Below are 13711 nucleotides of genomic sequence, written 5' to 3'. Positions count from 1 at the left end.
AATATTTCTTTTACGTGGCTGAAAATAACCGTGCTTTCTGTTACTGAGCCTGTGTCTGTCACTCGTCCTCTGAAATGTGGAAGCTTGTGCGTAGCTTTGTTGCATTATATTGAAACTTTGTTGATGTTGTTATTGTCATGCGTGTTCTGGTTATTTGCGCATAATTAAACATGAGTCTTTATATGGCGATAAAACAAAGCTTTGTTGCATTTTTTTTTTTTTTTGAAGTGGGGATTGTTTAAAAGGTTTAAAAGTTACATTTTTAGTCTGCTGGGCCCGGTTTTTCAAAAGGTTTAATCTGGATAAAATTGATCCGGATTTAGTAATCCTTTTTTTGCGATCCGTCCGTGATCACGTAATCCAGCTTACTTTTGGAGCCAGTTTTTTAAAGCAACATCGGATTGGATCAGTCTGATCTAGATAGGAACTTCTTAGGATCACCAAATCTGGATTTCCAGTGCTCTACGGAAGCCCTAAAGGGACATGTTGATAGAAAGAATATGGGTTTTGAATTAAATATATTTTTGTTGGATATTTACAGTTTAGGAATTGTTTTATGGCACCAAAATTTCTTTTTACTTTAGAGTAGGTTACCGAAAGGCTAAATATGTAGACTAATGTCTGCATTTAATTTATTACTTTAACAGTTAAACTAATCAAGAGCAAGATAAAAATGTGTATGTATATTACATGATAAAAACAACCTGGTCTCATGGGAGAGACGTACCAGTGGGCACGTTTTCGCGAGACACAAAATTGAGTTGTCAAAAGTTGTCATGATAGAAATGTATTTGTTTTATTTAAAACCAGATATTGTAATTGATGCAAAAACTTGATAATAAATACTTAATAAAAAAAGGTAAAATAACCATCATAAAGGAGTAGTCAATAGTTAATCATAAATTTAGAGTATTGTAAAATCCAGAGTATTGTATCTAATAGATGAAAATCAAAAAGAATTAAAACATTAAGACATTTGCAGATATTGAGAAGAAGCCCAGGAGAGCAAAGGAGAGAAAAAGCCCCATTATCAACAACACAGTCCATATTATAGCCTACCATAAGCATACAGGGAAATTCCCAACCCAGTCAAACTGATGTTTTTGTTAAAATTAGAAAGGTTAATTTCACCCATTATGTCGTCCACTGGTCCAGTGTCAAAAATAGTTGTTTTAACCCTTAGGGAATTTTGCAAATGTTAAAAACATCACTTCTACAGTACTTGGCAGGCGTCCAATGTCTAACCACAAACGTGTCAGCATGACCTGTCACACTGGAACACTTTGAAGAACAATTGAACATAACAAGCATACTCTTAAATATAAAATAAGAACAACCATAATGGTACAATAACAAGTAAATACTTGAAAATATGATAAGAATTAATATGTATAAAGTAGAAGTACATAAATATATGAAATCAAAAGTAAAACTGATAAATCATAAGCCATAAACGATTAACATAAATATTCATAAAAATGCATGAATATGAATATTGACCATTTTGGATCCATCAGTAATTGAGTTGTAACATGTAAAATTCCCTTTAATAAAACATTGTTACTTTAGAATTAAACCCTTCATCATATAGTTGACTCGAATGGCTTCACTGTTGTTCCCTTGTTTACCCAACCACTATAGCAAAAAGTTGTGAAACTATGTTTGGATCTACACTATAGCCAGACACTCAAACATCACACCCATATATGTTTGTGAAACATTTAAAGTCAAAACCACGGGCCATGACAATTTTGCTGCTATTTAGCATCTTTTCAGACTACTCTAGCAACTTTTTTTTTTTCTTTTTTGGCAACTTTTGAAAAGTGACTCAAACTACTCCCAGATAGCAACACTGTGTCGGCCCAGATCCGGCCCACATCTGGCACATGTGGGATGATGATCTGGGCCACATGTGGCAGGAATGATGGCACTTGGGCGGACCGCTCCTGTTTGCCAGATCTGGACCACAAGCAGGCCATAGAAATGCCAAATGTCAGCCAAGAGCAAAGAACTGGACTTTATCTGATCCACAAAATATTTATATATTATTTATAGAGTCATCTCAGCATTAACAATCCTGTTATCAAGCAGAATCACTGAAGGAAAGAGGGAAACACAAGAACTACAACAGCCACAGCCTTAGATAAAATCTACTGAAGATAAAAGACATTAAATCTCTGAAGATCTGATTAAACAACTCCACAAACAGCATTACCAGCTTCACTTATTACTAACCTGGGGTGCGTTTCCCGAAAGCATCGTTGGTGAACCATGGTCGTAAGTCCCATTGAACTCTATTGGTAACGACGGAACTTGCGACCATAGTTCGCTTTGGGAAACGCACCCCTGACTGACTTTATATCTGCCAGACGTCTACAGAAGCTCTTACTGAGAATTAACAGAAGTTTAACTCTCATGTTTGTTTCATTTAGGGTTACCATGATGGTGATTGATGTTTCCATTAGTTAGGCTCTTAACTTTTAACATAAATCTTCTCTGTCTGCTGTGGTAGTGTGTCTGTCAAACACATTAGTGGTAGCAAAGAAAACTGAAGTATGATCATGTGATCATTATTAACTCTTGATGATTTTGTAATCATCATGAAATAGCCTGCTTCACTAAAGTCATAATAATTGAATATAAATGTTACTGCAAAAAGAGATTGAAATATATTGCAGAAATCAGTTGGAAGATGAAAATAAATAGAAACACAATAAGGAAAACTATGTTGACAAACACAGATATCAGTAATCAGCATATGTGTCTCAACGATGGTGACAATAAACAAAATATTTAGACAATCAGATCAGCTGCATAATGCTCTGATGCATTCTGGGAGTTTTATACTATAGTACCCAGCATGCATTGCGGCTACACGATGCTTTTGATTGTCACCATAGTTGAGACTCATGTGCTGATTCATGATGTCTTAGTGTGTCATCTCAAAGTGCCTTTTTAAAAAAAATAATAAAAATAAAAAATTCTGCAATACAGCTCAAGCCACAGAAACCGTGTTTGTAATGTTAGTGTCTTAATAGCGCAAAACCGTTCTTTTCATCTAATCAACATCATTATAGTAAAATCATCAACAGCTAACAGCCAACATCTGATTTGATTTCAATTTCTATTTCTGCAGCTGCTAATGTGTTTGATAAACACACCATCACAACAGTCAGAAAAGACAGTTATATATGTATAAAGTTAAGAGCCCAACTAATTGAAGCATCAATCACCATCATGGTATCCTTAAATGAAACAAACATGAGAGTTAAACTTCTGTTAATTCTCAGTAAGATCTTCTGTAGACGTGTGTCAGTCTGGTTAGTAATAAGTGAAGCTGGTAATGCTGTTTGTGGAGTTGTTTAATCAGATCTTCAGTGATTTAATGTCTTTTATCTTCAGTTGATTTCCTCTAAGGCTGTGACTGAAGTCAGTTGTAGTTTTTGTGTTTCTGCTCATCTCTTTTTTTTCTTCTTTCCTTCAGTGATTCTGCTTGAAAACTGGCTTGTTAATGCTGAAAAGATTTTGTGGATCAGATAAGGTCCAGTTCTTTGCTTTTGGCTGACATTTGGCATTTTTGTGGCCTGCTTGTGGTCCAGATCTGGCAAACAGGAGCGGTCCGCCCAAGTGCCATCATTCCTGCCACATGTGGCCCAGATCATCATTCCGCATGTGCCAGATGTGGGCCGGATCTGGGCCGACACAGTGTTGCTATCTGGGCTGGAAAAAGGCACATATTTTCATCTAAATAACACAAAAAGAGGAAACCACTGAACAGCTATAGCAGGGCAAGCAGCACTGGATAGAGCTGAAGAAAGATGCCTAACAGTACACACATCAAACGTGAATTAAGTTGATAGTTGTTCAATAATAATTGTTTATGATACAGCATGTTATTAGGTTTACACTTTAAGAAAAAAATGACAGAAAAATGGAAAAGGTACTGATAATTTTCTGCCAGGACATTATCCATTAAGTTGTGATCCTGTGTAACCCTAAAACACAAAATGCAATGTGTAATTTAAAACACAGGTAAAACACCTGTGAAAAATCAATACAGATAATTCCTTCATATTAACACAGAACAATGTGCCCTATTTTTACAGATTTTTCTTAGAGTGTAGCACACTTAGTTAGTTAGCAATACACTGCTTAAAACTATATTTTGTTTTTTAAAAAATGTGTAGTTTTACTAGTTAATAAGAAAATAGGCCTACACATAAAATGTAATTGTTAAAAAAGTGTAACTGTTCAGTAAGTCAACATTCTATTTAAATACAAAAATATCTGATGTTTATATTACTTTCACAAATAAAATATGTTTATATAATAATGTATGGGGTATTGTGAAGAGGAAGATGCGATATGTCAGACTCAACAATGCAGAAGAGCTGAAGGCCACGATCAGAGCAACCTGGGCTCTCATAACACCTGAGCAGTGCCACAGACTGATCGACTCCATGCCACGCCGCATCGCTGCAGTAATTCAGGCAAAAGGAGCCCCAACTAAGCATTGAGTGCTGTACATGCTCATACTTTTCATGTTCATACTTTTCAGTTGGCCAAGAGCTCTAAAAATCCTTTCTTTGTATTGGTCAATTTTCTGAGACACTGAATTTGGGATTTTCCTTAGTTGTCAGTTATACTCATCAAAATTAAAAGAAACAAACATTTGAAATATATCAGTCTGTGTGTAATGAATGAATATAATATACAAGTTTCACATTTTGAATGGAATTAGTGAAATAATCAACTTTTTGATGATATTCTAATTATATGACCAGCACCTGTACATCATGTGTATAAATCAACGCTGCCTGCACCGCCTTTAAAATACGACAGGTGGCGCTTTTGTGCAGCTGAACGAGTATTGAGCTCTCACAAAGTCCCTATCTATAGCTTAATCTTTGACCGTTTATATGCACTAACAATAAAGTACCATTGTACTACCATGTAAATAAATACCATGGTATAATTCAATGTCATAGTTTAAAAACAATGTTATTTTGGTGGAAACAATGGTAATTACTTGTAAACAGGATATCAAATCATCAGACATTGTAAATATGAAAAATGTGATTCAGTCATCTTTATTATTGTAAATGGTTTTATTTTCAGCAGATAAGCACCATAAACATATTGCATTTTGAAAGCAATTCAAAGTTTAGCTTATGCCCATATAGTTGATTTTACTCAAGCAACCCCCCTTTAGTATATTCCTGGTCTGCTGTGTCCTCCTCATTTGAAGTGCAGGAAATGAATGGACTTCTCGTGCAATTATGGTAAGTGGATTTTTAACTGAGAGCCAAGCAGAGCCACTGCAACACAAAACAACACATCTGTAAATGATAACGCTACATTGAGGAGATACAGAAATCAACGTCCGTGTTCACACTTGTGCATCACCTGCAGGATATCCAGCTCGATTTTCCCGGTGTTCTTCTTATCGAACGTTTTAAACATTTCTGTGTAGAGCACAGGTGAAAACGTTACAGTTAAACACAAACTGTCATAATTCCATTTATTTCCAGTCATTTAAAACATTCTGGATAATCTCCAGTAAAACTTACTGAAGAGCATCTCCAGGCGAATCAGGCAGCTGACGAAGCAATCAAAGTCAATGGCGTACTGCTGATTGGCATAACGTGAGATTATCACCTGAAGTACTTCGTTGTTCAGCTGGAACCCTGTAGAGGAAAACACATACAAGCATTATTTCACTCTATATTATGATCTATATGCTATTACACACTTTTAGAAGAAATGTATTCTTAATTCACTGTCTAACCATAGACTCATTACCTGCTTCTTTCACGGCATCTCTCATCTCATGGGAACTCATAGTGCCTGATTTGTCTGTATCCCGGTTCTTAAAAATTTCCTGATGAGGTATGACAGAAAATCCACATTCATTAATAAACATCACTAAAAATGAAGAATTGATCTGAACAACATTGTTTTTCTCTCGTAATAGGGATGCACAATATATCTGTACCTTGTCTTGTTTGAGATTTTTTTTGATTGATCTGAATTATTTTACCAAAATATATAATATACCAAATATTTCTGGATCTTTGTCCACAGTGCGTGAAACTCCACAAGGCCAAGTTTGCCGCTGCCATCTCTCTGAACTGAGGTCAAAGGTTATAGCAGGATTATGATGATTAATTTGTTTGCTGCGGTCGTACAATGGAAGAATGCTAGTGTTGAGAATCTTAAAGCACCCTTAAAACATTTAGATAATCCATGTTTCAAATTCCAAAATGAGGTTTGCAGGCATATTGTGAGTTGATGAAAAGCTAATAATTAAATCATAAAATGTACAATAAAATTAATAAATATTTTTTAAATAAAAACAATCAAAATAACACTTACAAAAACTATATTTTTTAAATATTTTTAAATGAAAATAATCACGAAAGAAAATAGTCATCCAAAGAGAAACGTGAACATGCGAATGTACTGAAATATAAGAATATAAGAATTATTCAAATTTAACTGAAAATCTAAGGGGGTATTTCAAGAAAATATTTAGGGACAAAGAGGTTTGGCTGATAAAAACTATCTATTTATTCATATTATCCAGTGAGGTAAGGATACATCTAGCAGGCTGATAATCTGGCGACAGGTTTCAATACTGAATCCATCTGTTTTCAGATCAGTTCCTGTGTGAAAAAGCAAAAACTTTGTGAGAATGAACAGAACAGATTGTTAAACTATTTCAAGGGGCTTTTAAATGCAAATATCTAAATATTTATGTGAATAAAAGTGGAAAAGTGTTTTCCTACGTTTCGAGATAACACTGTCCAGGATCTTCTGTAGTTCAGTCACAGATACTTCTGAGTCCTGCAGAGAAAAGACAAGATCATGCATACTGGGAAAAATAAAATGATAATGACCCAAAACTGAAAATGATGTCATGTGACTTACGTTTCCAGCAAACTCATTGAAAAGGGATTTGAAATGTGGGTCCACATCACTCTTGGATACGTATTGCTGGAAAAGAAAAAGTGTTCTTTAAATGAAAAATAAATAAATATACATATTGTATTATATATATATATATATAACTGTTTTCTATTTGAATATATTTCTGAAAGTAATTTATTCCTGTGATGCAAAGCTGAAGACTGGAGTAATGATGCTGAAAATTCAGTGTCACATGATCCTTCAGAAATCATTCTAATATGCTGATTTGCTGCTTAAGAAACATTTCTTATTATTATCAATAAAAAGTTGTGTACATTTTTTCAGGATTCCTTGATGAATAGAAAGTTCAAAAGAACAGCATTTATCTGAAATACAAAGCTTCTGTAGCATTATACACTACCGTTCAAAATTTTGGGGTCAGTAAGAATTTTTGTTTTTTTGAAAATAAATTAATCCTTTTATTCAGCAAGGATACATTAAATCGATCAAAAGTGACAGTAAAGACATTTATAATGTTACAAAAGATTAGATTTCAATTATATTTCAAATAAAAACCGTTCTTTTGAACTTTCTATTCATCAAAGAATCCTGAAAAATATACATATTTTATACAAATATTTTGTACAATTGTACATATTAAATGTTTCTTGAGCAGAAAATCAGCATATTAGAATGATTTCTGAAGGATCATGTGACACTGAAGACTGGAGTATTGATGCTTTACCATCACAAGAATAAATTACATTTAAAAATATTTTCTAATAGAAATAATGTTTTTAAAAAAAGTCTCTTTAAAAACATGGGTGTATATATATATATATGCTATGTTTAAATGATAACTTAAATTCACCTTTTTAATATCTGCACTGATCTCTGCATCCATCGGGCTGCAGGGACGAGAGTCAGAATTACTTCCATCATGCATTTGAATTACTTCCATCATGCAAATACAAGAATGTTTAAAGAACAATTGTGATTTATTTGTTCTGATTTAAAAACAGACACAAACACAGAGCAAACAGATGTTTTAGTGTTACTGTCAACTCTAGAGTAGACAAAACAGGACCTGTGCAACATCTTCACCATGTGGTCTAAAACTAGAACTATTTAAACCCATGATTTTTACACGCTCGGAACTAACCTGGCAGCAGCCTCTTTCTCTGTGAACACACGGAGTACGAAGCTTCCCTTGCGATTCGGCTCGAAAGTGGAGGGGATGATGACATATTCACCAGGAAGCAGTTTGAAGCGCTCGCTTATCTCTCGCAGATTGATGAAGTTTTTGCTCTCTGCAACGGGTGGTTTACGCAGCAGTACATCAGGACCGAGTTGAATATTGTTGCGACCCTTTAACTGCAACACAAACACAGATGGATAAAACTGTATCTGAAAACTTGCACAGCTTATTCCAAATAAATGTATGGTGATGGAAAAAAATGTAAAATGGGATGAACAGTTGTATTTCAGTGCTTTTGTGTTTGCTCACAAAGGATTGTGTTCCCCTTAAAAACTTTGTATTCTCTCGAAAAAGGATTGTGTTCCCCAACTTCTGAGTACTCTCCCATGGAATTGCGATCCCGGAAAAGGTACTCGGTTACTAACGTAACCTCGGTTCCCTGAGATACGGAACGAGTACTGCGTATGGGAAAAGGTCTCCTTTTTCCCTGTTACTGAAGCCTTTTTCAATAACGCAATGTAACTGCATCGTCATTGGTTCACTCATGGACAAGTTGTTGAACCAATGACGGCGCGGCATAGCTGCGCGGCCTATGGCGACAAAGTCCGCGAATATTCCCGCGAAATGGGCGGGGTAGCTATATAAGCAGGCGCTTCGCCATAGGATTTCAGGTCATTCGACTGAAGCGACGACACTGAAGCCGCAGCCTCATGGCACGGCATGTAACGCAGTACTCGTTCCGTATCTCAGGGAACCGAGGTTACGTTAGTAACCGAGTACGTTCCCTTTCGATACTTCACTCGTACTGCGTATGGGGAACGAATTCAACCGCGGCAGGGAACGACTGGACTTGTCTTGGACACCGCAAGGGAACCAGAGGACAAGTGAGAAGGCTGGAGCCGTCGAACCCTCGTTACACTACCAAAACGGGAGTAACTCCCAGAGTGTCATGAAGCGGAGCTCGATAGAGGCCGCTAGACCATACCGAGAGGGCCCGAGCTTGTAATGTCGGGATGTTCAAATGATAAAATCTGACAAAAGTGGGCGGCGAGGACAAGCCGGCCGCCTCACAGATGTCTTTAATCGAAACTCCACTAGACCTAACTCCTATGGGGCGGTTGAGGCCCACGAAGGAGTAACAAGAGTAATAGCGTTGACTGTCTGACACGCAAGACGTTGCTTTGAGACCGAAGACCCTTTGGTGCGGTCTCTAAAGCAGATAAAGAGCTGATCGGATTGCCGGTAAGGCTGTGATCGCTCAACGTAGGTCCTTAATGCCCTGACGGGGCAGTGCAATTCCAGCTCTCGCTCGTCCGACGAGGGAGGAAGCGCTGAGAGGGAAATGACCTGTGCTCTGAATGGAGTCGAGAGCACCTTAGGGATGTAGCCATGCCTAGGTTTCAAAACGACCTTGGAGTCGTTGGGCCCGAACTCAAGGCATGCAGGGCTCACGGAGAGGGCCTGCAAGTCACCAACATGCTTAACCGATGCTAGTGCAAGTAGCAGAGTGGTTTTGAGCATCAGGGGTCTGAGGTCAGCTGAACACAGTGGCTCAAAGGGAGGCCCTTTGAGAGCTCTGAGGACCAAAGAGAGATCCCAGGTGGGAACGGTGAGAGGATGAGGTGGATTCAATCGCCTAGAATCTCTCAAGAAACGCACCACAAGGTTGTTTCGTCCCACTGACTGGCCAACGATAGGAGCATGAAACGCTGCGATGGCTGCTACGTAAACTTTGAGCGTTGAAGGGGTGTGACCCAGTTCTAGACGCTCCTGGAGGAAAGACAGTATCGGAGATACATCACACTCCACTGGGTCTATGTTGCGTGTAGAACACCAACTAACAAAGACCGACCATTTCTGGGCGTAGAGGCGTCTCGTGGACGGAGCTCTCGCCTCAGAGATGGTATTTAGCACGTCCCCGGGGAGGTTAGCAAGCTCCTATCGAGGGACCACAAGTGCAGAGCCCAGAGTTCTGGCTAGGGATGTCAAATTGACCTGTTCGCCTGAGAGAGGAGGTCCCGTCTCAGGGGGATCGGCCACGGAGCTTTCGTGGAAACCCTGAACAGCTCTGAGGACCAACTTGGCTCCTCTAGAGCAGGACCACCAGGAGGACTCTGTGCTTGTCTTCCCTGATTCGTCTGATGATCTGCGAGATCAGAGCAATCGGGGGAAAAGCGTAAAGGAGGGTGCTGGGCCAGACGTGAGCCAGCGCATCGTCCTCCTTTGAGAAATAAATTGGACCACGAGCCGAAGGCCGGTCTGCCCTTTCAAAGAGCACCCCAACCTGTGTTGGATGCATCTGATGAGAGCACCGTCCTTCTGGACACCGCCTGTAGGGGTACACTTTGACTGAACCATACAGGGTTCATCCAGGGTTTCAGAGCTGTCAAACAGGCCTGATTGACCCCGAGACGCAGGCGGCCGTGCCGCCAGGCATGAGAAGGGACCCGGAACTTCAACCAGTATTGCAGAGGCCGCATCCGAAGAAGGCCGAGCTGCAGAACCGGGAAGGCGGAAGCCATCAGCCCTAGCATCCTCTGGAAGTACTTCAGAGGAAGATAGGCTCTGTTCCTGACCAATGCCACGAGCTGCTGAATGGCCAGATCGCGCTCTGACGATACTACAGCCATCATACGGGCTGAGTCAAAGACTGCACCCAGGAACATTACACGTTGGCTGGGGAGCAGTGAGCTCTTGGCAAAGTTGACCCTGAGACCCAGGCACTCCATGTGGCCGAGTAGCACGGATCTGTGATGCTCCAGCTCGGCTCGTGACTGGGCTAGGATGAGCCAGTCGTCGAGATAATTGAGAACCCGGATTCCCAACTGTCTCAATGGGGAAAGCGCCGCGTTCATGCACTTGATAAAAGTGCGAGGAGCTAGGGACAGCCCGAATAGAAGGACCGTATATCAAGAATCACCTGTGATGGAGGGCTATCTGGATGTGAAAGTATGCATCTTTCAGGTCCAGCAAGCAGAACCAGTCCCCGGGGCAAACCTGCACGAGGATCTGCTTCAGCGTTAACATCTTGAACTTCCGTCGCATGAGGGAAAGGTTCAGGAGTCTGAGGTCTAAGATGGGTCTGAGACCGCCATCACTCTAGGGAATGAGGAAGTAATGGCTGTAATCGCTCTTTGAGGGAGAGACCATTTCTATAGGCCCCTTCTCTAACAGAGACATCACTTCGGCTTGGAGGACGTGAGCGTCGTCCGTGTTTACTGAAGTGGGAAGCACCCCGCCAAAACGCGGGGGTCTGCGAGCAAACTGGAGCGAGTAGCCTGAGATATATCCCCAGAACCCACTTGATACTCCGTGTGACAATGGGTTGAATGGCGCCAGGTGGCAGGCCGCTGGGATGGGGCCTGCACACTGGCTAGTTTTTAGAAATGCTGACACATCCTCATGAACGTGGTTTGCAGGGTGAAACCGGCAAACGACACGCTGAGAAACTCAGCAAACAGATATATGCTCCTTGGAAAAATATACATCATGTGTCCCACCTGAGTCAAGGGAGAGCATCAAGATATATTCAGCCGAGCGGTGTCGGAAGTGAGACCGCTCTTCCTCAATGAACATGGCTTGCAGGGCAGAGCCAGCAAGTCACATGAACAGAGGTCCAGCATAATGAGCATTTTAGGTCCACCAAGCACAAATGAGCATTGAGCTCGCTTTCAGTGAAAGCGAACCAAGTTCATGATGTATGCGCTATACATCATGAACGTGGTTTGCGGGGTGAACCCGGCAAACAACACGCTGAGAAACTCACCAAATAGATATATGCTTCTTGGAAAAAAATATACATCATGTGTCCCACCTGAGTCAAGGGAGAGCATCAAGATATATTCAGCCGAGCGGTGTCGGAAGGGAGACCGCTCTTCCTCAATGAACATGGCTTGCAGGGCAGAGCCAGCAAGTCACATGAACAGAGGTCCAGCATAATGAGCATTGAGCTCGCTTTCAGTGAGCGCATACATCCTCATGAACGTGGCTTGCAGGGGCAGGGCCGGCAAACGACACGCAGAGAGACTGGAATAAATATGCTACATCGACTGATATACTGAATATATAAACAACATAGGTCTCACCTGAGATGGGTGAGAGTGTCGTTATATTTCTCAAAGAACGCGGTTTGCAGGGCAGAACCGGCAAGCAACGCGCTGAGAAATTCAGCAAACTCGGCAGAAATACACCATCAACTGAAATATATAACATATGTCTCGCCCGAGACAGGGGGAGAGCGACATGATATATTTCTCAATGAATGCGGCTTGTGGGGCGGAACCGGCAAGCAACGCATAGAGAAACTCAGCGCAAACAGCAAAATCAGCTCCATTAATAGAGTATAAAAACATGTTTCTCGCCCGAGTTGGGGGAGAAACGTCACGTCATATTTCTCAATTGACGCAGCTTGCGGGGCGGAACCGGCGAGCAACGCGCATAGAGATAAGGAAAAATACACTCACACAAATAGAAAATGTATCATGAGTCCGCCTAAGTCAGGGGAGAGCATCATATCAAATTCAGCTGAGAGATTCAGATAACTTCTGTAAAAATCTGCTATATAAACTGAATGTATATAACATGGGTGTCACCCAAGAGGGGGGAGAGCGACAGGTTATATTTCTCAATAAACGCGGCTTGCGGGCAGAACCGTCAAACAATGCGTAGAGAAGACTCAGTGCAAACAGCAAAAATATACTCCATTAAATTAAGCATATAAACATGTTTCTCACTCAAGCTAGGGAAGAAAGTCATGTCATATTTCTGAACTAAGGCGGCTCGCGGGGGAGGGACCGGTGAACGACGCGCATTGAGATAAGAAATACACTCACCCAGATAGAAAATGTATCATGAGTCTCATTGAGGCAACGCCGCCGCCGTGAAAACGGCGATTGTAGCTCTTTTAGAGCGCGAGAGCCGCTGGGAAAGCTCTTTTAGAAAGCGGCGTTAAGTCGCAGGAAAAGCTCTTTAAACGGCGCCGGATGGCGGCAGGAGACACGCTGAGAGATGGCCGGAAGCGGGCGGCGCTGTCTTCGTTCGGCGGTCTCAGGTCAGTCCGCTGCGAGTGCCTCTTCGACGGCGGCGAGAACTTCTCCCAGGCGAGCTTCTTCCAGGCGGCGAAGGCTTCAGCCGGAGATTAGCGAAGAGTGATATGAAGTCGTCGCTGAAGGAGAGAGAACTGAAATCCTATGGCGAAGCGCCTGCTTATATAGCTACCCCGCCCATTTCGGCGGGAATATTCGCGGACTTTGTAGCCATAGGCCGCGCAGCTATGCCGCGCCGTCATTGGTTCAACAACTTGTCTATGAGTGAACCAATGACGATGCAGTTACACTGCGTTATTGAAAAAGGCTTCAGTAACCGGGAAAAAGGAGACCTTTCCCCATACGCAGTACGAGTGAAGTATCGAAAGGGAACTCTGCGTTCTCTCCCACAAGACTGCATTCCCCCAAGAAACTTTGCGTTCCCCAGAAAAACGTTGCGCTCTCTCCCAAAGGATTGCCCTCCCCAAAAAAAATTTGCTCCCAAAGGATTGCGTTCCCCAAAGAAACTTTGCATTCTCTCCCAAAGGACTGTTCCTCCAAAAAAATTGCATTAACTTTC

The 13711-nt window shown here is 41.1% G+C and overlaps 1 protein-coding gene across 1 annotated transcript in view; it reads right to left on the bottom strand.

Moving 5' to 3' along the window:
* Positions 1-5201: 5201 nt before the first annotated feature.
* The window catches only part of LOC137029204 (calpain-2 catalytic subunit-like), a 40333-nt gene continuing 31823 nt past the window's right edge, over positions 5202-13711 (bottom strand). The window contains exons 12-21 of the mRNA XM_067398756.1: positions 8072-8283; positions 7781-7817; positions 6931-6996; positions 6789-6846; positions 6601-6665; positions 6058-6126; positions 5803-5881; positions 5571-5687; positions 5407-5465; positions 5202-5318 (exon numbers count right to left, since the gene is read on the bottom strand). Of these exons, the coding sequence (XP_067254857.1) occupies positions 5295-5318; positions 5407-5465; positions 5571-5687; positions 5803-5881; positions 6058-6126; positions 6601-6665; positions 6789-6846; positions 6931-6996; positions 7781-7817; positions 8072-8283 (786 nt within the window). The 3' untranslated portion in view covers positions 5202-5294. The remainder of the gene's footprint in view (positions 5319-5406; positions 5466-5570; positions 5688-5802; positions 5882-6057; positions 6127-6600; positions 6666-6788; positions 6847-6930; positions 6997-7780; positions 7818-8071; positions 8284-13711) is intronic.

Source organism: Chanodichthys erythropterus, chromosome 10, assembly GCF_024489055.1.
Source record: "Chanodichthys erythropterus isolate Z2021 chromosome 10, ASM2448905v1, whole genome shotgun sequence".
NCBI lineage: Eukaryota > Metazoa > Chordata > Actinopteri > Cypriniformes > Xenocyprididae > Chanodichthys > Chanodichthys erythropterus.
The sequence above is the reverse complement of the archived record's forward strand: the minus strand, read 5'-3'. Positions and strand labels throughout refer to the sequence as shown.